General features: G+C 42.7%; 1 protein-coding gene across 1 annotated transcript in view; it reads right to left on the bottom strand.

Annotated features, from left to right (window-relative positions):
- vps35 (VPS35 retromer complex component) overlaps nucleotides 1–22926 on the bottom strand; it is a 34358-nt gene that overhangs the window by 5345 nt on the left and 6087 nt on the right. Inside the window, exons 5-15 of the mRNA XM_058381750.1 lie at nucleotides 22373–22555; nucleotides 21196–21409; nucleotides 18235–18318; nucleotides 17853–17962; nucleotides 17646–17742; nucleotides 15980–16128; nucleotides 13400–13607; nucleotides 10049–10204; nucleotides 6582–6704; nucleotides 4737–4916; nucleotides 4058–4297 (exon numbers count right to left, since the gene is read on the bottom strand). Coding sequence (XP_058237733.1) covers nucleotides 4058–4297; nucleotides 4737–4916; nucleotides 6582–6704; nucleotides 10049–10204; nucleotides 13400–13607; nucleotides 15980–16128; nucleotides 17646–17742; nucleotides 17853–17962; nucleotides 18235–18318; nucleotides 21196–21409; nucleotides 22373–22555 — 1744 coding nt within the window. The remainder of the gene's footprint in view (nucleotides 1–4057; nucleotides 4298–4736; nucleotides 4917–6581; nucleotides 6705–10048; nucleotides 10205–13399; nucleotides 13608–15979; nucleotides 16129–17645; nucleotides 17743–17852; nucleotides 17963–18234; nucleotides 18319–21195; nucleotides 21410–22372; nucleotides 22556–22926) is intronic.

The raw sequence follows: 22926 nt of genomic DNA, 5'->3' as shown, positions 1-22926 counted from the left end.
TGCGTGTTGCATTGTGTGTGTTGTTCGTTGTCAGACACGAAGCAGAAGACCTTGGTTTGCTTCTGAATGGTCACATGACCCTGTTTCTCCACTGGAATCTCGGTGAACCTCTGAAGGAACGGGTCATTTTTGTTCAGCAGAGAACATCATGTGCTACGCGACCACAAAAGAAATGTGGCGCAGTGGCGGGCGGCGATTTATTTTGCTTGTGACACAACGGCGCAGCATCTGAATGGAGATTGTCTCAGTGCAAATCTGAAACGTCTTTCTCTCGAACTGTTCCTCGAAACACACTCACACACACATCCTCAGATGTCTCCTCTCTACTACTACGGCTTCTCCGCCTACGCTACTCTGAGATGCTTCGTATTCAGCTCTACGCTAGCTCTGAGTGTAAAGTCAACCCAACACACGTAGCATGTGTATGAGTGTAGCATGGCCACGCCTATCGTAGGTCACATGACCTTAATACGAGCAGCGAGCGGCGTACGCCTCCGCCATCTCCGCCATTGTATTGATCTGTAAAATCTCAAGGAACAAAAGTCTGCAAACACTCGCGACTCTTTAAAAATGTTAAGTGCTTCTTCTCGATTAAGTGCGGCGGTGCTTTATTATCCTGGAGGGAATTTTCTGAAGGTCATTTCTCCTGGCACTTCACCGCTGCGCCGTACCTGCTTGATTAGTGCTAGCTTCCTGAATGTTAGCAGATGCAAATGAACAGAGAAAACGCGTGATGGGATGAAACTGTGCAGCGAGAGATGGCACGGCTCCGAACACAAAAAGATTAATCAAATCAGATTTGGGAAGGGGGGAGAGAGAGAGAGAGAGAGAGAGAGAGGTGTGACATTTCTGACGCTCATCTTCGTGTTATTATGCCGTACCTGCTCCAGAAGCTCACAGGCTCACGGCTCTTACATTCTTTTCCTTTTCTATCGAACAGAGATTGAATTAAAATGTGGAAGAACAAATGAACTCCAAACAGAACGACAGAGACTTATGGTACAGCGGTAAGCTGGGTTAACATGTCCCTTCTTTAAACAGTAGCCATGACAATCACACGTGTGTTCGTGCACTTACACTACTATACTTGTACGAGAAGGTCTGTCTCACAGTCTCCACTATAATTCATCCCAAAGGTGTTCTATGGGGTTGAGGTCAGGACTCTGTGCAGGACAGTCAAGTTCCTCCACACCAAACTCACTCATCCATGTCTTTCTGGACCTTGCTTTGGTCACTGGTGTGCAGTCATGTTGGAACAGGAAGGGGTCATCCCCAAACTGTTCCCACAAAGAGCATGAAATTGTCCAAAATGTCTTGGTATGAAGCTGAAGCATTAAGAGTTCCTTTCACTGGAACTAAGGGGCCGAGCCCAACACCTGAAAAGTCAATGATTTTGCGAGGTGTCCCAAAACTTTTGGCAATATAGTGTGTGTATATCTATATAAACCATCAACTATTCTTTTCTGTTTAGAATTTATTCCTATGTTCTTGTGAAGGACACGATTCTCCCTTTCTAGACTAAAGATTTATAATTCTTTTAACACCGTGTCAGAATGACAGCAGGAGAACTGTGGAATAAAAACGTATACATATTAAATGTAGTATAAATGATGAAATCACACACTGGTGAGAACTCCTCGTGTCCATCATGGCTTTTAGAAACTCACACATTTGAAATAAAGCTCTGAGCGACGCTCTCTAAAGTTCACGTGTGTCATTTCCATGTTCTCTGGATTAATTAGTGCTTCACCCCACAGTGTGTTTTCCTCCATTCACACCTCTGAATAAATAAATAAACAAACAAACTCATAATTACTCTCTAATTCTGTCAGTGCCTCTGGGTAAACACGTAGCAGGAACTTTTATTTAGTGCTGCGAAGATAAGAGTCTGAGCTGAGGAGCACCGAGCTCTTCAAAGAACCTCAAACACATCCTCAATACACCATCATCAATATCAATACCATCATCATCATCACCATCACTATAATCAACATCATCATCACCATCATCAACATCATCAATACCACCATCATCACCATCTCCACCATCACTATCAACATCATAATCACTATCATCACTATCACCATCACTATCATCAGTATCATCTCCACCATCATCATCCTCACTATCATCATCACCATCAGCATCATTACTATCATCATCAGTATCATCACCATTATCATCATCACCACCATCTCACTATCACCATCATCATCATCACTATCACCACCACCACCATCATCCTCATCACCATCAGCATCATTACTATCATCATCAATATCATCACCATCACTATCACCATCACCACCATTTCACTATCACCATCATCATCATCACCACCACCATCATCATCACCATAATCACCACCATCATCCTCATCACCATCAGCATCATTACTATCATCATCAATATCATCACCATCACTATCACCATCACCACCATTTCACTATCACCATCATCATCATCATCACCACCACCATAATCATCACCATAATCACCACCATCATCCTCATCACCATCAGCATCATTACTATCATCATCACCATCACTATCACCTTCACCACCATTTCACTATCACCATCATCACCACCACCACCATCACCACCATCATCACCACCATCATTATCACCATTTCACTATCATCATCATCGCTATTATCATCACCATCATCATTTGATTTCTGCTTGCAGTATCTGTACATCATTACCCGTGTCTCAGCTCATCACTACACACACTGTACTGAATTATCCAACACCTGTTTTTTTCTAACAATAAATAGCAATAAATTACAATAAATAATGACAGCTTGGTGGACCTGGGATTCAAACTCACAACCTTCTGGTCAACAGGAACGGGAAACCAGTGTGAAAGCATGCGATTCGGAACGTACCACCTTCTAACTGTAACGGCGATCTATGCTTTCCAGGGCCCTGACTGGTCAGGAGGTGTTGATCCACGTTCCCTTGAAGCAGCAGACAACACTAATGTGCGCCGTCTGATGCATTATGGTTTCTATAGCAACCGTCCATTCACAAGGACTTTAATAGAAAGAAGACCATATGCTTTCTCGGTGGTGAAGGAAGGACTGTTTATAGCTGCTATAACATAAGGAAAAACAAAAACCAACTCGTTTCAACGTAACTATAAACGGACAAAAACCACGGTTTTGTGATATGAAGAGAAACAACCACTTCATATCCTGCTCTTACACAGGAACCAGGACTCCAGACAGCTGTTGAATATTTTTTCCTGACCCTGAGCATTATACTGAAATCACACACCAGTTCGGATAATCGACTGCCTGTATATATTTATAACTGTATATTTTCCTGACCGTCTATTTAGAAAGGTTGTACTAAGAACAGGAGGTTTGGAGATGTGTGGTAGTCATGGTAACCCACATCTCCCCTTTTACCTTTTACCTTTTACTGTCATTTCAGCCAATCACAGCAAGGCATTCAAATAGAAATCTCTCTTTTAAAGGCTGTGTATAAACAAAAAGCAATTTCAGGCTATTTAATATCTTTAAATTGGACTACTTTATGAAGTGTTCACATACTACAGGCATTAACCGCACGCCGAGGAGCCGGTCAGAGACGCAGGGCTGTGGTCACTCTGCTGTCCCTGTGACAGATTTAGAGTCTAATTTGAGCTGGTGAGATGTTTCTCTTCTCCGAACGTGACCTCGAGGCTGAATCCGCTGCACTGCTGCTGTCGGTGAGAACAGGAAGCGCTGCTGCTGCTGCTGAGGCTACGATTGGCCGTCTCACACACTGGATATTACAACGGTCTGCATTTTAGATCACCACAACCTCCATTCACTTGTTTATTTATTAATATTTCTGTTCTCTACATTATTTTAAAAAGAGTTTTTCAGCAAAAACAAATCCTAATAAAAGTTAGAACTTTCTTACAGAAGCGCATCAGGAGATCCATGACCATGACACTGACCTTCATATGGTTATTTTCCCACAGGCCACACCCAAAGGCCATACCCACGGGTCATACTCACAGGTCATGCCCACGGGTCACACCCACACCCCCAGGCCACACCCACCTCATCTCCGTTCTTGTCGGTGTTGCGTCCGGACCAGAAGAGGTGAGCGCAGATGCTGACTGCCCGGCACTGGTCGGGTTTCTTCAGCAGTTTGGAGGCGGCGAGAGCGCACTGGGTTCTCAAAGGCTCGTGGTTCTCCTCGCTGAAGCAGCGCATGCGCTCGAACGTGCCGATGATCAGCGTGATGGCTGCGAGCTGGGCCTTAGAGTCACTGATCTCATCCTCATACAGAGAGAACGCCTGAGAGAGAGAGAGAGAGTGAGAGAGTGAGAGAGTGAGAGATATGCAGACCAATAGACAGAGCCAGAGCAAAATTAAATGGGAGGCAAAAAAAACAGAAAGAGGGGAATAGAGAAAAGCAGACAGATGGGCAGAGAGACAGAGAAAGCGACATACAGACAGATAAATGAGAGACAGCGAGACAAAGAAACAGACAGACGCAGGGAGAGACAGACAGATGTTCTCTATGACTAATAAGAACATTCAGATGTAGAGCTCGGCTTCGGGCTGAAAACTTTCTTATAAAATGAAAACAGTTTGCTTTTTTCTCAGGAACTTTCCCCGCTGCAGCGTGAGGAGCGTACACTCGTGTCCATCTCCTCCTGTCCCCGAACATCTCTCTGTTAGCCGCTCTTGCATCATACCACCCACCCCCCCGACTCAGACTCCGCCCCGGTACCTGGGACATGAACTCGTAGGCGACGGTCTCGTGGTTCTCGAAGCCGATCTCCCCGGCGGCCAGCGCCCCCTGCAGGAAGAGACGCAGCGGCAGCTCGGCCAGCTCGGCCTTGATCAGAGCACTGATGGTCTGATGGGCGAAGGAGAAGATCTTCTGGCACTTCTTCTCCCACTTATCGTCCTGCAGAGAGAGAGAGAGAGAGAGAGAGAGAGAGAGAGAGAGAGAGAGAGAGAGAGAGAGAGCACAAAAAGACAAAAGAGAAGTGATGAGTCATCTGTGTGGGGCTGAGCTGAACTGAGAGGGGGGAAAAAAAAACAAAAAACCATGACACGTAATGATGCAAAAAATAACCCCGGAAAAAATTGATTCCTCTGATGAGTCTGAATCAGAAGACAGGACGAGACAAGAGGAAGAAAATTCCGTCTCAGGATCAGAGCTGATGACGTTTCTTGAGTGCTTGCTGCTCTAATCGCTGGCTCATTGTCAGGCAGGCGGCGACTACGCCTGCTGTCTCCGGAGGCGAGCGCCCGAGGCGAGAGGAGCAGGAATCCCAGAACACACGCACACACACGCGCACGCACACACACACACACACACACACGCACGCACGCACACAAACACAGCTCTGTTATGGGCTTCTGTCATCTCATCTCCACACACAGCAACTACACGGAGAGTATTATTTTTGAAATAAATTTTTTTAAAATCCACACTCGCGACAAACCGCTTGTGACGTCAATCGGATACAAACACGGATTCGGCTAAAAGAATTCCAGGTCTCTCACTTCATTCAGACGATTAAACATTTATAAACTTTAAGCACTCGGGAACTTGGACATCTCTAGTCACATGACCGACATGGAAATGAAGTGGGACTGGACTGAGCTTTACTCTCATGAGGAGAAACATGTCCGAGTTTAGAAAAAGGGAAAAAGAAAAAAAAAAAAAAAGGTTTTAGACCAATGATTCAGAAATGGAGGACATGTTTATTCTGAACGCAGACAGATGGAAGAAAGAATGAGGGGGAAAAAGAGAGCATTTGTTCCATCCATCCTTTGACTTATCCTTCCACCCACCCACCCACCCACCCACTCATCCATCCTTCCTTCCACCCACCCACTCATCCATCCTTCCTTCCATCCACCCACTCATCCATCCACTAGTCCTTCCACCCATATATCCATCCTTCCAAACATCCATCCACCCATCTATTCATCCTTCCAACTGTCTATCCATCCTTCCACCCATCCATCCTACCCTTCAACCATCCATCCTTCCACCCATCCATCCTTCCAACTATCCATCTTTCCACCCATCCTTCCAACCATCCATCCTACCCCTCCACCCGTTCTTCCACCCATCTATCCATCCTTCCAACCATCAATCCTTCCCCCCCATCCATCCTTCCACCTGTCCTTCTAACCATCCACCCATCCTTCCCCCCATTCATCCTTTCCACATCCTTCCAACCATCCACCCTTGCATAAAGAGAGAGAGAGAGAGAGAGAGAGAGAGAGAGAGAAAGAAAGAAAGGTCTGACTGATCTCAGGTCTGACCTGTAACCCCGCCCACAATAACGCAACACTGAGCTTTGTGTGGTCACTGATCCGTGTGTGTGTGTGTGTGTGTGTGTGTATTGAGTAGATGATTGTGTTAGTGTTTGTGGTGTTGTGTTTGTGTGCCTGTGTGTGTGTATGCTTCTTCGTCCTTGCTTAAAGAGTCTGACTGATGTCAGGTCTGTCCTGTAGCCCGGCCCACAATAACACAACACAGAGCTTTGTGAGGTCACTGTGTGTGTGTGTGTGTGTGTGTGTGTAAAGAGAGTAGGGTGAGATGAAGGCGTACCGAAGAGGCGTTGTCTTTGTAGCGGAAGGCCAGCTGATAGGCGGCGAACACCAGCGGGGGCAGCGTGTAGCGGATCCTCTGATTACCCCCGGCTCCGAAGTGCTTCCTGGCTGTGTTTAATATCTGCGGGAGGTATGAATGAGGATGAGGAACTGTAGGGTGTGTGTGAATAATTCATGGCTCCCTAACAGCCAGACGTCTTCTGTAGGTTCAACAGATTCCATATTCATTAGAGACTCATTAGGACAATTTGGAGCGTTCTGTTAAAAAAGCGGCGTGTGTGATGTGTTCTGGTGCTGTTTTACTAAAGACGAATTAAAAGAGAAGGAAAAGGGGGGGTGAAGTGCCTCAAAAAAATATTTAATATAACTTTTAACTCCTCAGAGAGTTCACATACAGCAGCAGCTGGTCAGTGATCTAGTTCGGGTCATTTCAGATCTCTGTTGAGATCTCTGTTGTACACACCAGGTACTGTACCAGAGTATAGTGAGAGTACTACACACCAGGTACTGTATTAGAGTATAGTGAGAGTACTACACACCAGGTACCGTACCAGAGTATAGTGAGAGTACTACACACCAGGTACCGTACCAGAGTATAGTGAGAGTACTACACACCAGGTACTGTATTAGAGTATAGTGAGAGTACTACACACCAGGTACCGTACCAGAGTATAGTGAGAGTACTACACACCAGGTACTGTACCAGAGTATAGTGAGAGTACTACACACCAGGTACTGTACCAGAGTATAGTGAGAGTACTACACACCAGGTACTGTACCAGAGTATAGTGAGAGTACTACACACCAGGTACTGTATTAGAGTATAGTGAGAGTACTACACACCAGGTACTGTACCAGAGTATAGTGAGAGTACTACACACCAGGTACTGTATTAGAGTATAGTGAGAGTACTACACACCAGGTACTGTACCAGAGTATAGTGAGAGTACTACACACCAGGTACTGTATTAGAGTATAGTGAGAGTACTACACACCAGGTACTGTATTAGAGTATAGTGAGAGTACTACACACCAGGTACTGTACCAGAGTATAGTGAGAGTACTACACACCAGGTACTGTATTAGAGTATAGTGAGAGTACTACACACCAGGTACTGTATTAGAGTATAGTGAGAGTACTACACACCAGGTACTGTATTAGAGTATAGTGAGAGTACTACACACCAGGTACTGTACCAGAGTATAGTGAGAGTACTACACACCAGGTACTGTACCAGAGTATAGTGAGAGTACTACACACCAGGTACTGTACCAGAGTATAGTGAGAGTACTACACACCAGGTACTGTATTAGAGTATAGTGAGAGTACTACACACCAGGTACTGTACCAGAGTATAGTGAGAGTACTACACACCAGGTACTGTATTAGAGTATAGTGAGAGTACTACACACCAGGTACTGTATTAGAGTATAGTGAGAGTACTACACACCAGGTACTGTATTAGAGTATAGTGAGAGTACTACACACCAGGTACTGTACCAGAGTATAGTGAGAGTACTACACACCAGGTACTGTATTAGAGTATAGTGAGAGTACTACACACCAGGTACTGTACCAGAGTATAGTGAGAGTACTACACACCAGGTACTGTATTAGAGTATAGTGAGAGTACTACACACCAGGTACTGTATTAGAGTATAGTGAGAGTACTACACACCAGGTACTGTATTAGAGTATAGTGAGAGTACTACACACCAGGTACTGTACCAGAGTATAGTGAGAGTACTACACACCAGGTACTGTATTAGAGTATAGTGAGAGTACTACACACCAGGTACTGTATTAGAGTATAGTGAGAGTACTACACACCAGGTACTGTATTAGAGTATAGTGAGAGTACTACACACCAGGTACTGTACCAGAGTATAGTGAGAGTACTACACACCAGGTACTGTATTAGAGTATAGTGAGAGTACTACACACCAGGTACTGTACCAGAGTATAGTGAGAGTACTACACACCAGGTACTGTATTAGAGTATAGTGAGAGTACTACACACCAGGTACTGTACCAGAGTATAGTGAGAGTACTACACACCAGGTACTGTATTAGAGTATAGTGAGAGTACTACACACCAGGTACTGTATTAGAGTATAGTGAGAGTACTACACACCAGGTACTGTACCAGAGTATAGTGAGAGTACTACACACCAGGTACTGTACCAGAGTATAGTGAGAGTACTACACACCAGGTACTGTATTAGAGTATAGTGAGAGTACTACACACCAGGTACTGTACCAGAGTATAGTGAGAGTACTACACACCAGGTACTGTATTAGAGTATAGTGAGAGTACTACACACCAGGTACTGTATTAGAGTATAGTGAGAGTACTACACACCAGGTACTGTACCAGAGTATAGTGAGAGTACTACACACCAGGTACTGTATTAGAGTATAGTGAGAGTACTACACACCAGGTACTGTATTAGAGTATAGTGAGAGTACTACACACCAGGTACTGTACCAGAGTATAGTGAGAGTACTACACACCAGGTACTGTACCAGAGTATAGTGAGAGTACTACACACCAGGTACTGTACCAGAGTATAGTGAGAGTACTACACACCAGGTACTGTATTAGAGTATAATGAGAGTACTACACACCAGGTACTGTACCAGAGTATAGTGAGAGTACTACACACCAGGTACTGTATTAGAGTATAGTGAGAGTACTACACACCAGGTACTGTATTAGAGTATAGTGAGAGTACTACACACCAGGTACTGTATTAGAGTATAGTGAGAGTACTACACACCAGGTACTGTACCAGAGTATAGTGAGAGTACTACACACCAGGTACTGTATTAGAGTATAGTGAGAGTACTACACACCAGGTACTGTACCAGAGTATAGTGAGAGTACTACACACCAGGTACTGTATTAGAGTATAGTGAGAGTACTACACACCAGGTACTGTATTAGAGTATAGTGAGAGTACTACACACCAGGTACTGTATTAGAGTATAGTGAGAGTACTACACACCAGGTACTGTACCAGAGTATAGTGAGAGTACTACACACCAGGTACTGTATTAGAGTATAGTGAGAGTACTACACACCAGGTACTGTATTAGAGTATAGTGAGAGTACTACACACCAGGTACTGTACCAGAGTATAGTGAGAGTACTACACACCAGGTACTGTACCAGAGTATAGTGAGAGTACTACACACCAGGTACTGTATTAGAGTATAGTGAGAGTACTACACACCAGGTACTGTACCAGAGTATAGTGAGAGTACTACACACCAGGTACTGTATTAGAGTATAGTGAGAGTACTACACACCAGGTACTGTACCAGAGTATAGTGAGAGTACTACACACCAGGTACTGTATTAGAGTATAGTGAGAGTACTACACACCAGGTACTGTATTAGAGTATAGTGAGAGTACTACACACCAGGTACTGTATTAGAGTATAGTGAGAGTACTACACACCAGGTACTGTTGGTCCGGATCGTCGGAATGTAGCAGGTGGATGAAGCGACCCACTAAACTCTGCTCCTCCGCAAAGTCCTCTGGGTCGGGATCCTCAGCAGGTTGATCTGGCTGATCCTGGATCAGTGTGGACACCAGGTTCAGGATTGCATCCACCTGCACGGAAACACACACACACACACACACACACACACACACACACACAATAAGTGAGAGAGAGAGAGTGAGATGGAGAAAGAGACAGTCATGAGGAGAAAGATGGAGAGAGGAGACGGAGGAGAGGGGCGGGGGGGATGGGGGGCTTGGCAGCAAGACAGACATGGAAAAAGAGTCAGAGGCAAACAGATTAAAAAGACAAACAGACAACAGAACAGAACAAGATACTGAGAGTCAGACAGACAAACAAGACAAGACACAGGCAGGAAGACAGGTACAGAGACAAAGACAAACACCATAAGTACACAACAAAACAGAACGCTTTACTATACACAGACAAACAGAGTGAGAATGAGAGACGGAGGCAGACAGACAGGTATACAGATTGAGAAACATTCAATGACAAAGATAGAGGCAGACAGACAGCTTGTAGACACACTGATAGACATATGGGGAGAGAGAGGACAGAAAATTATGTAGATAAAAAGAGACAGAAAGACAACACAGAAGACACAGAAAGAGAGGAGAGAGAGAGAGAGAGAAAGAATTGATGCAGACCAATAAAGACAGAAAGACAACATTGAAGACAGAGAAAGAGAGGGGGGGAGTGAGGGAGATAGAGAGAGAGAGAGAGAGAGAGAGAGAGAGAGAGAGAGAGAGAGAGAGAGAGAGAGAGAAAAGAGAGACAGAATAAGAGAGAAACAGAAAAATATGTAGACAAATAGAGACAGAAAGACAACCTAGAAGAAACAGAAAGAGAGGGAGGGAGGGATGGAGGGAGGAAGGGAGAGAGAGAGAGAGAGAGAGAGAGAGAGAGAGAGAGAGAAGTCTTTATCACATCCTAATAACCTCTCTAATCTGGTCCACAGGGAGCATGTGCATGCTGCTGCTCCGTGAAACTTCTGTGAGAAACACATCAGAGGTAATAAAGTGTAATAACCACTCTGATGAGATTATTACAGGCTCAGCCGAATTCTACACGAAACACAAATGGAACCAAACCAAGAACTTCAAGAACGCTAAGATGTCGTCCCTTTTTTCTGCTCTTAACTCAGTTATAGCATTTTCAATATCAAGCCACTTCATCTAGAACTAACAACTTTAACTGGTTCTCCTCCTCCTCCTGCTGCCACTCCTACAGCCAACAGAGTCACCACATGTCAGGGAACAGAGGGTAAAAAAGAAAAAGCTGTGACGGGTTCCTGATTAACTCTTAGGAGTCTGCAAACACGCCGGCGGGAACACTTGCATTTTTTTCTGGTAACCGTGAAAAGAACTTAAAATGCTCCATCATTTTTGATCACACACATAAGTGTAGTACATCATTTGAATCTGTAAAGGGTCTACTTTTATTTATTTTTACTCACGATTTCCACAAAACATTGTGCTTTTGTAAAATAAAGAAAATAAACACGCTTTCAGCCGTCTCAGTCTCCGTGAAAATATTTTTGAAACGCGTCACTAAAATGATCTGAAACTCCGCGAACACTGCACACACACACACGAGAAATATATCTACAGAAAGCTTAAAGGGTCTACTTTTAAATGATGAAGTCACATCGAAAACAAACATTCTCAGTTTATGTAATCCGTGCGAAACCAAGGAGAGCCACAGAATTTCTATCGCACTTCATTATCTGATAATGACCTGAGGCAGGACACGCCCACACACTATTCACAGGGAAAACTGGGTCTGGGTAATCTACATACAAGGCCACGCCCCCCGGACACTGGCTTGCTGTTGCAGTTTTACCCTACATGTATGTTTTTGGACAGTTTTTTATATATATATATATCCTACACTGTTTTTGTTTGCACCATTTTACCCTGAATGTCTGTTTTTACACTTATCTTGAACTGTTCCTGGGATTCTTGCAAGTGAATCTTGAGTTATTCTAAATAAACTACAAACAGAAATATGTTTTTGCGCTCAAATTATTTTCTTGTAGCACTTTCCTCAGTCACATACCTGACTGAAAGGGGCAAGTATGCAGCTCATTACACGCGGGTCTTTGTCTTCTCTGGTGTGAATTACAGCATTATTCATGATTATTCACACCTCCTCACATATGGCCTTTCTAAACAAAAAGTGTCTTAGAAAATTTAAATGAATGTATTGTTTTCTGTGAATAAGTGAGCAGGATGATTGCCACATCATTTCGAAGTAAAAACTCCAGGCTACAAGATCCAGGTCACAAATGTTATGAATGTGTTTTGTGGTCTTATTCCAGTGACTTATTTCTTTGTTGTTTTCAATAATCACGCATAACTTATTTTCTCCAATATACAAACTTATTAAACTATACAAGCTGCTCACATATTATTGTAGCCCAGTTTGTGCTGAATACAGTGTAATCAGACTTTAGCCATTTATATGTTTATAAGTAACTGAAAAATACACAAATGTCAGGACATGTCAGAACTTCTTCAGGGCCCCAAAACACCTGCAGACTCCTAAGGGTTAAAGAAACAGAGCAAAATCAATACGTCTGTGTGTGTGTAATGAGAGAGAGAGAGAGAGAGAGAGAGAGAGGGAGAGAGAAGGAGAGAGGGAAGGAGAGACAGAAGGAGGGGGCAAAGAGAGAGAGACAGACAGACAGAGAGGGAGACAGAGAAAGGGAGAGAGAGAGAGAGACAGAGAGAGAGACAGACAAGAGAAGAGAGAGGCAGAGAGAGAGAGACAGACAAGAGAGAAAAGAGACAGAGAGACAGATAGAGAGAGAGAGAGACAGATACAGATAGAGAGAGAGAAATAAATAAAACCTCACACTGAGGTCTAGTTATTAATATAATGAAGTCATCACTTCTGATGTAAACATTTCTCAGTGTTCTTCACGTTCAGGTGATTTGTCTGAGGTTGAAAACGCTTCCATTCATCGAACCCACTCTTCAGAGAACGTTAATTGCCTTTCCGCGTCCTTTAATTAGCTGCTAACAGGAGTGCGAACGCAGCAATGCTCATTATGCGCGCCTTACTCGTCCTCTAGCCTTGATCTGGCCGAGTTTCTGACCACGGTGTTGCTGTCAATCAGTCAAGCCTTTATTTTCTCAGCCCTGCATCTAAAGATCCCCTGCCCAGTGGTGGACCAGCTACAGGGAGAGTGGGTAATTGTACACCTACAACGTGACCTCTGTGGAAGGTATTGATTATAAAATGGCAGCTGAGGGCAGACCGCCGTGTTCCCGTCTGTGTACCTGCTCCTGGGCCACGATGGTGGTGTTGTAGTCCAGCGTGTTGCTGAGCACGTAGCAGCTCATGCTCTTGCGCGACTCGTAATCGAAGTACTCAAAGAGCGGCGGGAAGTGTTTGAGCTGCAGGACAGTCAGGATGTTGTTGTAGGTGTCCACAGGGATCTTCAGCAGCCTGGTGAGCTCCTTCGATACGGCACTGCTTGTTGCAATGCTGCACGGAAAAACACACAGATTAATAGAATTAATTAACACATTAACGAGCAGGATAACGAAAATATAAAGGAACCTCATCAGGAAGAAACGACATCTTTGAACCAGGCACTTTTTAGACAGCGCTGTTTAAGCTCTAGGCCACGCCCCTAATTGACTGCCGAAAAAGAACAAGCCTTAACCGTCCATTTCCTTACATAAGAGCATGCATAACTGTTATTAGCGTGCTATAACCGCTAGCAGAACATTTTTACATAACTTCCGCGTGGCTAGCGTCCAGTGTAAAAGCCTCCATTCGAATGCCGTTCCAGTTTTGTCTGAATTCTGAAGAACAAAAATAAGACCCTGTCAAAGCGGCAGTCATTTAGCGCCGCACGACTCTGAGCCACCGCTCTCCACTCCGTTCTGCTTTTTTAGTTCTTTATTTAATTTCTAAAAGCGTGGCCGTAACAATGACCGCATAAGAAGGGAACACTGCTGTATTTCTGAAAGCGTGTGGCATTTCAGAAGCTGCATCTTAAAAAAAAAAGGAAAAAAAAAACCCACACAAACAAACAACAAAAAAAAAATCCCTTTACAAATCTCAGGTGACCTTCAGCCCAGCAGTGACCGTGGGTGGGGGTGGGGGGTGGTGGGTGAACCTCTCTGGCTGTAATTAAAGGCAAGCCGGATGGAGAGGCTTTTCTTTTAAAAAACCCCTGGCTGGGCGGCACAAAGCTCTCGCCCTCTACAATTACAATGAAGTCTCAGGGTGGTTTTTTTCCCTCTCTCTAGGCTTTATATAACCTTCCTGTGGACATGAAGAGAGAAAACTCAGCCAGAGTAAATGTAAAGGCAGGTAATGATTAAGCATCAGGATATTTTTACCCCAAAAGAATAATGCCCTCTTTTACCTCATCAGGCTGTAAGTAGAGTAGATGAGATACTTCATTATTTAAGCTGTTTTGATAATTCGGGGTTTAGTCATGCGCTTCTAAACCATATCCAGAGGTGCGTTTTCTTCCCACGTTAGCGCCAGCATACACCAGAGTGAGTAATCACTTTGAAAGTTCTAAGGTAAAAATGAGCCAATTAAAAAAAGGAATCTGGATTGATTTGTTAAATGAATGAAAGCCCCGCCCACTCCTTACAATCGCACACAGGGGCATCGCTGCTTTGTGTTACAGAAACAGGAAATGTTCTTTTAGTTCATTTTAGTGAAATAAAAATTTATCCATGTGTGTATGATTTTAGACAAGGATAAAAAAAAAAAAAGAAAGATAAAATTAGACAAAAAATAAGACAAAGATAAAAATATGGGAAAGATATAATTAAAAAAAGAAAACTAGAGAAAGATAAAATTACACAAAAAAATTAGAAAGATAAAAATATGGGAAAGATATAATTAGAGAAAGATAAAATGTCAAAAGATAGAATTAGACCAAAAAAATAGAGAAAGATAAAATTAGACCAAAAAAAAAGAAAAAAAAATAGAAGGATAAAATTAGACAAATTAGAGAAAGATACAATTTGAGAAAAAAATAATGCAAAAAAAATTAGACAAAGATAAATATAATAGAAAGATAAAATTAGACCAAAAAATAGAGAAAGATAAATAAGAAATGGAAAAATAAAGAAAAGAAGATAAAATTAGACAAATAAAATTAGACAAAGATAAAATAAGACAAAGATGAAAAAAAAATAGAAAGATCAACTAAAAAAAAACCCCAAAAAAATTAGACAAAAGAAATTAGACTAGAATAAAATTAGACAAAAAAAAATTAACGTCAATGAACTAGCTCTCTCACGTGTACACACACACGTGTACACACGCGTTTAAAATGTTAACTTCATTTTAAGATGAAGATGTGTCAACAAAAAAGTAAAAAATAAAAAAGTAGCACAAAATATTAAAGTTTTGTTGCCATGGTAACTACATAGCCTTGTAGCACCAGTGCAAAACTAACGATTATTTTCCCCAACACAAATAGGACAAAGAATTAAACTATTTTTCAAAGTTTATAGACAATTATTTTTTCCTCTCGATTTTAAAAAATACATTCAAGTTTGAGTTTTTTAATAAATTTGCAGTGGCAGTTTTAGTTCATTGCCTGCTTGTGTGTTTTGAATGGTTGTTGATTTACAGACAAGGTTATTACAATCCCAATAACTTTTCAAATTATTATTTGGAAAATTTTTCACTCTCAACAACTACGACAAATCGTTATCTCATTGCTGTGGCGAGAAAAATGAGAGAGTGTGATGTTACAACAGCTGCAAGCTAAGAGTGGAAAAAATCGAAGTGAATTGATTCCTGGATTCTCATGGATGACAAAGCAGAAGAACTTTTCTAGACTTTAGAGCTGGTCTTAAATGATCCTCTGTTCTACTCACTGTTCCAGATTGAGCTTGTTGAAGATCTCCACAGTGCTCTCGAGAACCTTGTCCACGTAATCCACGCGTTCGGGGTAGCACTTCATCGCCAGGTTAATGAGGGACACCTGCAGAGACACCACGTCCTCCGACGGCATGTCCTGACGAGACTGAAACAGCAAAATCACACACACACACACACACACACACACACACACACACACACACGTGTAATTACAATCAATGTGTCACGTGTGTCGACAGGAGCTGATTAAATCCCGGGAAAATCCCAGGAACAAAATTCCTAGTGTTTATATGAGGATGTTCCAAATATGCTGAAAAAAATAAAAAATAAAATAACTGGGCTCCTTGTGAAGTTTCTGATTCCCTGAAAAATTCCTTAGAAGATTCCTGAAATTCATAGTTTCTAAAGAAGTTCCTGAAGTTGTTCTTGGCTTAAATCTGCATTCTAGTTGGTTGTGTTCTAAAATGAAGGTGTTCTGGATGCAAGTATGTGATATCATATTAAAGATTCATGGAACTGATTTTCCACTGGACCCAGAGGTCTGCTTATTGGGTAATTTTACCAACTCTAACCTTGGACACAGTGGGGCTATTACAGCTGACCGAAACAGTGTTGATAAAAGCTAAAAAATGTACTGCCTTGAAGTGGAAAGCAGACACTGATGTACCGATGGGATTGTGGAACCTTCAGAGAAGATCACATACCGGGGCAGAGGTAGGGTTGGGTACCGAGCTCTGTACTTTTAAAGGGTACCGACCGAATCATGTCAGTACTACAGAGAACGCATCTGGACTCCTTGCAAGAGTACGGAGCAAGAGCAAGAAAGGGAGAGAGTCACCACGTGATGCGACATCAGCCCTGCAACTTGTTCGCACACACCAACAGCTAACCGCTAACGTTCACAAGTGTGGTTGCATTTTACAGAATCAGATGCGGACAACGCTATTTGCAATATTCTGTAATTCTAAATGCAAGGCTGATCATGGCAACACATCTGACCTCAGGAAGCAGCTAATCAAACACAACATGGATTTAAAAGCTCAAGATAGTGTGCTGTATTCAGCAGCCTTATCTCCAGCGGTAAAACGGCGAAAGTAGCTGCGGCTAACACATCTGCTCAAGTTGAACCCCTGGATGAGGACGACGAAACGTTAAGTGATGACAACTTCAACATCTTGGGCTCAGCCCCTTAGTTCCAGTGAAAGGAACTCTTAATGCTTCAGCTTCATACCAAGACATTTTGGACAATTTCATGCTCTTTGTGGGAACAGTTTGAGGATGACCCCTTCCTGTTCCAACATGACTGCACACCAGTGACCAAAGCAAGGTCCATAAAGACATGGATGAGTGAGCTTGGTGTGGAGGAACTGCACAGAGTCCTGACCTCGACCTCATAGAACACCTTTAGGATGAATTAGAGTGGAGACTGTGAGCCAGACCTTTTCGTCCAACATCAGTGCCTGACCTCACAAATGCGCTTCTACAAAGGAATGGTCAAAAATTCCCATAAACACACTCCTAAACCTTGTGGAAAGCCTTCCCAGAAGAGTTGAAGCTGTTATAACTGTAGAGGGCGGGACAACTCCATATTACATTCATGTGCAGGTAAACGCAGACGTCCCAAAACTTTTGCCAATGTAGTGTACATAAATGATGAAGTACCTGGATGACTGTGGCCACTTGCTGGGAGAAAATATCAAAGAGTTTGATTTCAGCTGGGATTCCAGGTCCATCTTCTCTGTGAGCGAACAGAGCCAACCTACAGAGAGGTACGGAGATGGGAAACAACGATAAAATGATAAATCTGTAGGACGTGGTAATAACACCTGTATGAAGCCGTGTGTGTGTGTGTGTGTGTGTGTGTGAGACCTGTCAATAAGAGCTATGATGATGTTCTTGACATTGACGTGCTGGTGGAGTTCGGCACACGCTCGGAGAAACGGGTTCAGGGTCTGGAGGTGGAACTCGTCTGGAAAAACCTGCGGAGAAAATGAAAGGTGATTGGATTGCATAAGCCTGTACACACACACACACACACACAAACACACGCCTCTCACTTGTTTCCTTTAACCACTTAAAACACAAAAGCTTTTTGTATGCCTGTGCGTCTGAATTGGAAAAAGCCCGGCGTGAGGCTGGAACACGCTCGAGCGCCCGAAGCAATTAGAGAGCCAGAGGCGACGGGGAAACGAGACATCACTGAGCAGTGAGGCATCTGAAGTGCGTGGTGTCGTGTGTTAATGTTCTCTACCTGTATAATACACTCCATGAGGTACTCCTGCGCTAGAGAATCTCTGCAGTTCACCACCTGCTCCAAGACTCCTGCCAGAACAATCTGAGAACACACACACAGACACACACACACAGACACACACACACAGACACACACACACACAGACACACACACACACACACACAGACACACACACACAGACACACACACAGACTCCTGAAGGTTTTATTTTTAAATAACATTCAGAATTGAGGTCAAACTTATTCTCGACAATTCCAACACTATACAATGATATTTATACACTCGAAGGCTAAAAATCCACATCCTGATGAACGATGAATATCAGGAGAATATCCGGTGTGAACAGAATCAGATACATTACCTGGAAAAAGACCGTTTTGTCACCATTTTGAACACCGGATTCCACAAATCAGGCTTTAATCTCATTAGCTTTAATATCACAGTGTGAAAAAAAATCTCTCTTAAAGGAGAAGTTCACTTTCAGAACAAAAATCCACAGATAATTTCCTCACCCCCTCGTCATCCAAGATCTTCATGTGATTCTTTCTTCAATGGTAAAGAAATGATGTTTTTTTGAGGAAAACATTTCAGGATTTTTCTCCATATAGTGGACGTCAGGGGTGGCCGTGAGTTTGACCTTCCAGAATGTAGATTAATGCAGCTTCAGAGATCTCTAAGCCCAGGAAGAAGGCTCTTATCTAGCCAAACCATCGGTCAGTTTCTTACAAAAATAAAAAATTGTATACTTTTAAACCACAAAAGCTCGTCTAGCTAGCTTGTCCACGATGCTACATGATCACGTCGGAAGGTCATGCGTGACGTAGGCGGAGCTACAGACCCAGTGTTTACTAAGCAAACGTGCAAAGACCAAGGAAGTGCAAATAGGTCAAACGACTAAGCAACAACTTTGGTGCGCTCCTCCTTCTCCACACTAGTAAACACTGGGTCTGTTGCTCCACCTACGTCACGCGTGACCTTCGGATGCGATTATGTACCATGTAGCGTCACAGATACGCATCCCAGAGCTAGCGCTAGCTGAGCTTTTGTGGTTAAAAAGTATGCAATTTTTTAATTCTTCTAAGAAAGCCTTCTTCCTGGGCTGGGTTCAAGGTTTCGAGATCTTTGAAGCTGCATTTAAACTGTACTGTGGAAGGTCAAACTCAAAAACATCATTTCTTTACGACTGAAGAAAGAAAGACATGAACATCCTGGAGGACGAGGGGGTGAGGAAATGATCTGTAGATTTTTGTTCTGAAAGTGAACTCCTTTCTAAATGCTTCACTTTTATTACACAGAAATCTCATTTTCACAAAAAAAACTTTTTAATCTTTAATTTGAGACCCCCCCCACCACCACCAAGACATGCAGAAACATTCAGCGTAAAAATAACTAGCATGTCCAATTATTTTCAGAGCTCACAATCCCGCACGCTGGGTTTCTCCTGGCTCTCGAGGCGGAGGTTCAAGGACTCGCTCAGACACTGTTGTGTAACGTAAAAGCGCCTTTCCTTGGGACTGGGCTTTTTATTCTCTCTATTTTTATTAATTTTATTAAACTCTTTTATTCCAAGAGGTATCGCCTTCAATCTGAACAGCTGTAGTAACTTTATACCTAATTAACATTCATACGCACTTGAATATTAATCATTTAGAAGTAAATGACATTTTAATTTCGTTATAGAGGTGTTTGATTACAGCAACTGTGTGTAAATGATACCAGATATAAAAAGCAGCAGCTTTCTATTAAATCCGGTTAGGAAGTTACTTTGACTTTGGAAAGATGGAAGGTGAAATAACACTAAAAAGAATCTGAGTTACAGATGTGTTATTGTGCCACAAAACACAACAACCAATCACATTAGAGTATGCAAATTCAATCCAGGGAAAGCATTCTATTTACATTTGTAGATGGCTTTTTTCTGCCATTTAATAAGACTCTTTATAAAGCTTACAGGTCAAGCAGTTTACTACTGAACGTTCTTTTAAAAGGCACTAAGGAAGAAAGAAAAATAAATGTCTGTTTTTAGTCTCAATCATTCAAAACGTCTGATGGTGATGTACACGCGTCTCACGAAGCGGCATCTGAGGACAGAATGTCCGTCGAGAGCTGGGCTGAAGAACTGCTGGTCGATAAAAAAGAGCCATTAAACACACAGCATCTTTCTTCTGCTTATTAACGAGGACAATTCACGACTCGGGAGTGTCTTTCCCCCAGGCTGTGTTTACTGAGCTAATCAATTTCATCAGAAACGGTTAGCGCGCCCGCTGTCTGCCTCGTCCTGAAGTCCTGCATCGATAACATCTCACGAGTCCTTGCGTATATTTATACCATGATTTGCAGTATTTATCAGGTTGAATATATTTTCAAAATACGGCAGTTAGCTCCAAGTATTTTCCTCTGGAAAAGGAAATGATGAACTGAGGGATGATCAAGCAGTTTTATGTCACTCAGGAAGCAAAAAAAAACCCCAACGCAGCTCAAATTCACAAAGCAGAATAAAACAAACCCACAACGATGTGGATGACATCTCCGGGGAAGGGGGGCAAATACTTTTGAGCAGCAGCCTAGAAGTCGGTGCTTATACAACACCTAAAACAAGGGGTTCAGTTTTGTAAAAGAAAACGATGTCCTTCTTAGAGAGGAGACTTGAATAGGAGTATGAATCGTGTCAATGTCACAAAGGAATCGAATGATTTGATTCGAATCATCGGCTATTTGATTCAGCAATTCAATCCTCCATAATAAACACCAAACAGCATTAAAAGTATTCTGAAAAGACTCCTCCAATTCTTTTAGCCACGTTTCTAGTTACATTACCGACATGTTTAGATATTTAGTCTTGTCCACTTGACTAAATATCTGTTTATTTATTTATTTGTTTAAAGATCGATGCGATTTGTATTAGTGGAAAATGAGTGAATCGTTTGTGTTCCTTTGCTGCAGTAAAACTCTTGGTACCTGTTTGTATTTCTCGACGTTAACGCCCTCGAGCTGGCTGAGTCGGACCAGGTTGGTGCCGACGAGGATGCGCAGCTCCTGCCTCTCCTTCTCTCGCTTCTCGCGGTCACGACTGTGGCCCTGGTGCTGCATTCGCACCCACAGCTTATTCATCTCGGCAAAGTTCAGCAGGACAAAGTCAATCGAGTCGTTGATGTCGCCGGTCATCTCCTCCCTGCCAAAAAAAAAAAAAAAAAAACGCCCAAAAGACACCATTTAATACACATTAATATTTGTAGCTCTTAGTTTTTGTTCCTAGGTATAACTATAGTATGTGTCATGCTGTTAAAGGAACATAATCAGAGACAGGGTGGTGTGATGAAGCGGATATTCTCCACACTGGAAACGACAGCTTATTAGATTAGTATCTAGTCCAGCCTGTTAGGAAATTACTTTGGCTTTGGAAAGCTGGAAGGTAAAATAACACAGGATCATCCGTTACTATAGAAACAACAGCTTATTAGACTAGTTAATAAAAAATGAATAATTAATATTATTAACATTTAACACCTTCTGACCAATCAGAATCCAGAGCTCAACATCGCTGCATTGTGTAAAATTACATAAACGTATTTACTTTCGCATTTTACTAGCAATGCTGTTTATTTTCTATATTATTATAAATATATTGCTTTCAAAAGATGCTTTTATTTCATTTATTTGATCTTTTTTATTGTATTAGTGCTCCATGTAATGGGACTGACCACTGCACTGCAAATGAAGTTTAGTTGTCTTTGTCACATATGCATTACTGCACTTTTTCCACATATTGGGGTTGGGGTCAGAATGCAGGGTCAGAGCGCAGGGTCAGCCATGATACAGCGCCCCTGGAGCAGGGTGGGTTGGGGGCCTTGCTCAAGAGCCCAATGGTGGCAGCTTGACAGTGCTGGGGCTTGAACCCAGAGTGACTATTTTTAATAATTTGTGTAGAAAAATAATTTCTGAGATGTTTGTTATTTCTGTCTGAGAAACATAAATATATAGGTTTAAGCATGACGTGATGTTCTGAAGCTCCAGCACGGAGGGTGACGTTAATTTATTCGCCATCATACATCCTGAGCATCAAGAATCTCTAGATTTATCAAGCTTGATGTGAGAAAGCAGAAAGTGAACCCATGCGTAAGCGTTTGGCTCTTACTCGGCCTGCTCCCCGTCGTCGGGCAGGATGTTGCGTGTGCACTGCAGCAGGTAGTTCCTCAGGAACAGACCTCTCAGAGGATGCTGCACACCACGACACATCTCCACCAGGTCCTTCAAAATGTCCTTGCGCGACTGTGGGAAGGAGCGCACGTAGACCACGCCCACCGTTATCAACAGGTACCTGAAGAGAAGAAGAGACGTGAGGTGAGGTGAGGGATGAAGTGGACCTTGATATGGGATTAAATGCCAGCCGCGCAGGTGGACCAGCTAATACAACGTTTACAGATACCTAAGATAAACAATCCAGATATATAGATTAGACAGCTGGGCTTAAGCGCACGGAGACGGAGGGGTTTATAACGAGCCGTCCCTAAGAGTGCTCTGTGAAAACAACCCATTAATTCTGTCTCAACATCTGCCTGGACATATGTTCCGAGCGTCTCCGTCGAACTGCAGCCGGACTCATTAAAAATAATCAGAGCAGAAAGCAGAAAAGTGGAAAAAAACACATCATCGTTTTCAACATCTCTCTCTCAAAAAAACACAAAAACC

Source organism: Hemibagrus wyckioides, linkage group LG27 (assembly GCF_019097595.1).
Source record: "Hemibagrus wyckioides isolate EC202008001 linkage group LG27, SWU_Hwy_1.0, whole genome shotgun sequence".
NCBI lineage: Eukaryota > Metazoa > Chordata > Actinopteri > Siluriformes > Bagridae > Hemibagrus > Hemibagrus wyckioides.
This window is presented reverse-complemented; position numbering and strand designations above follow the sequence as displayed.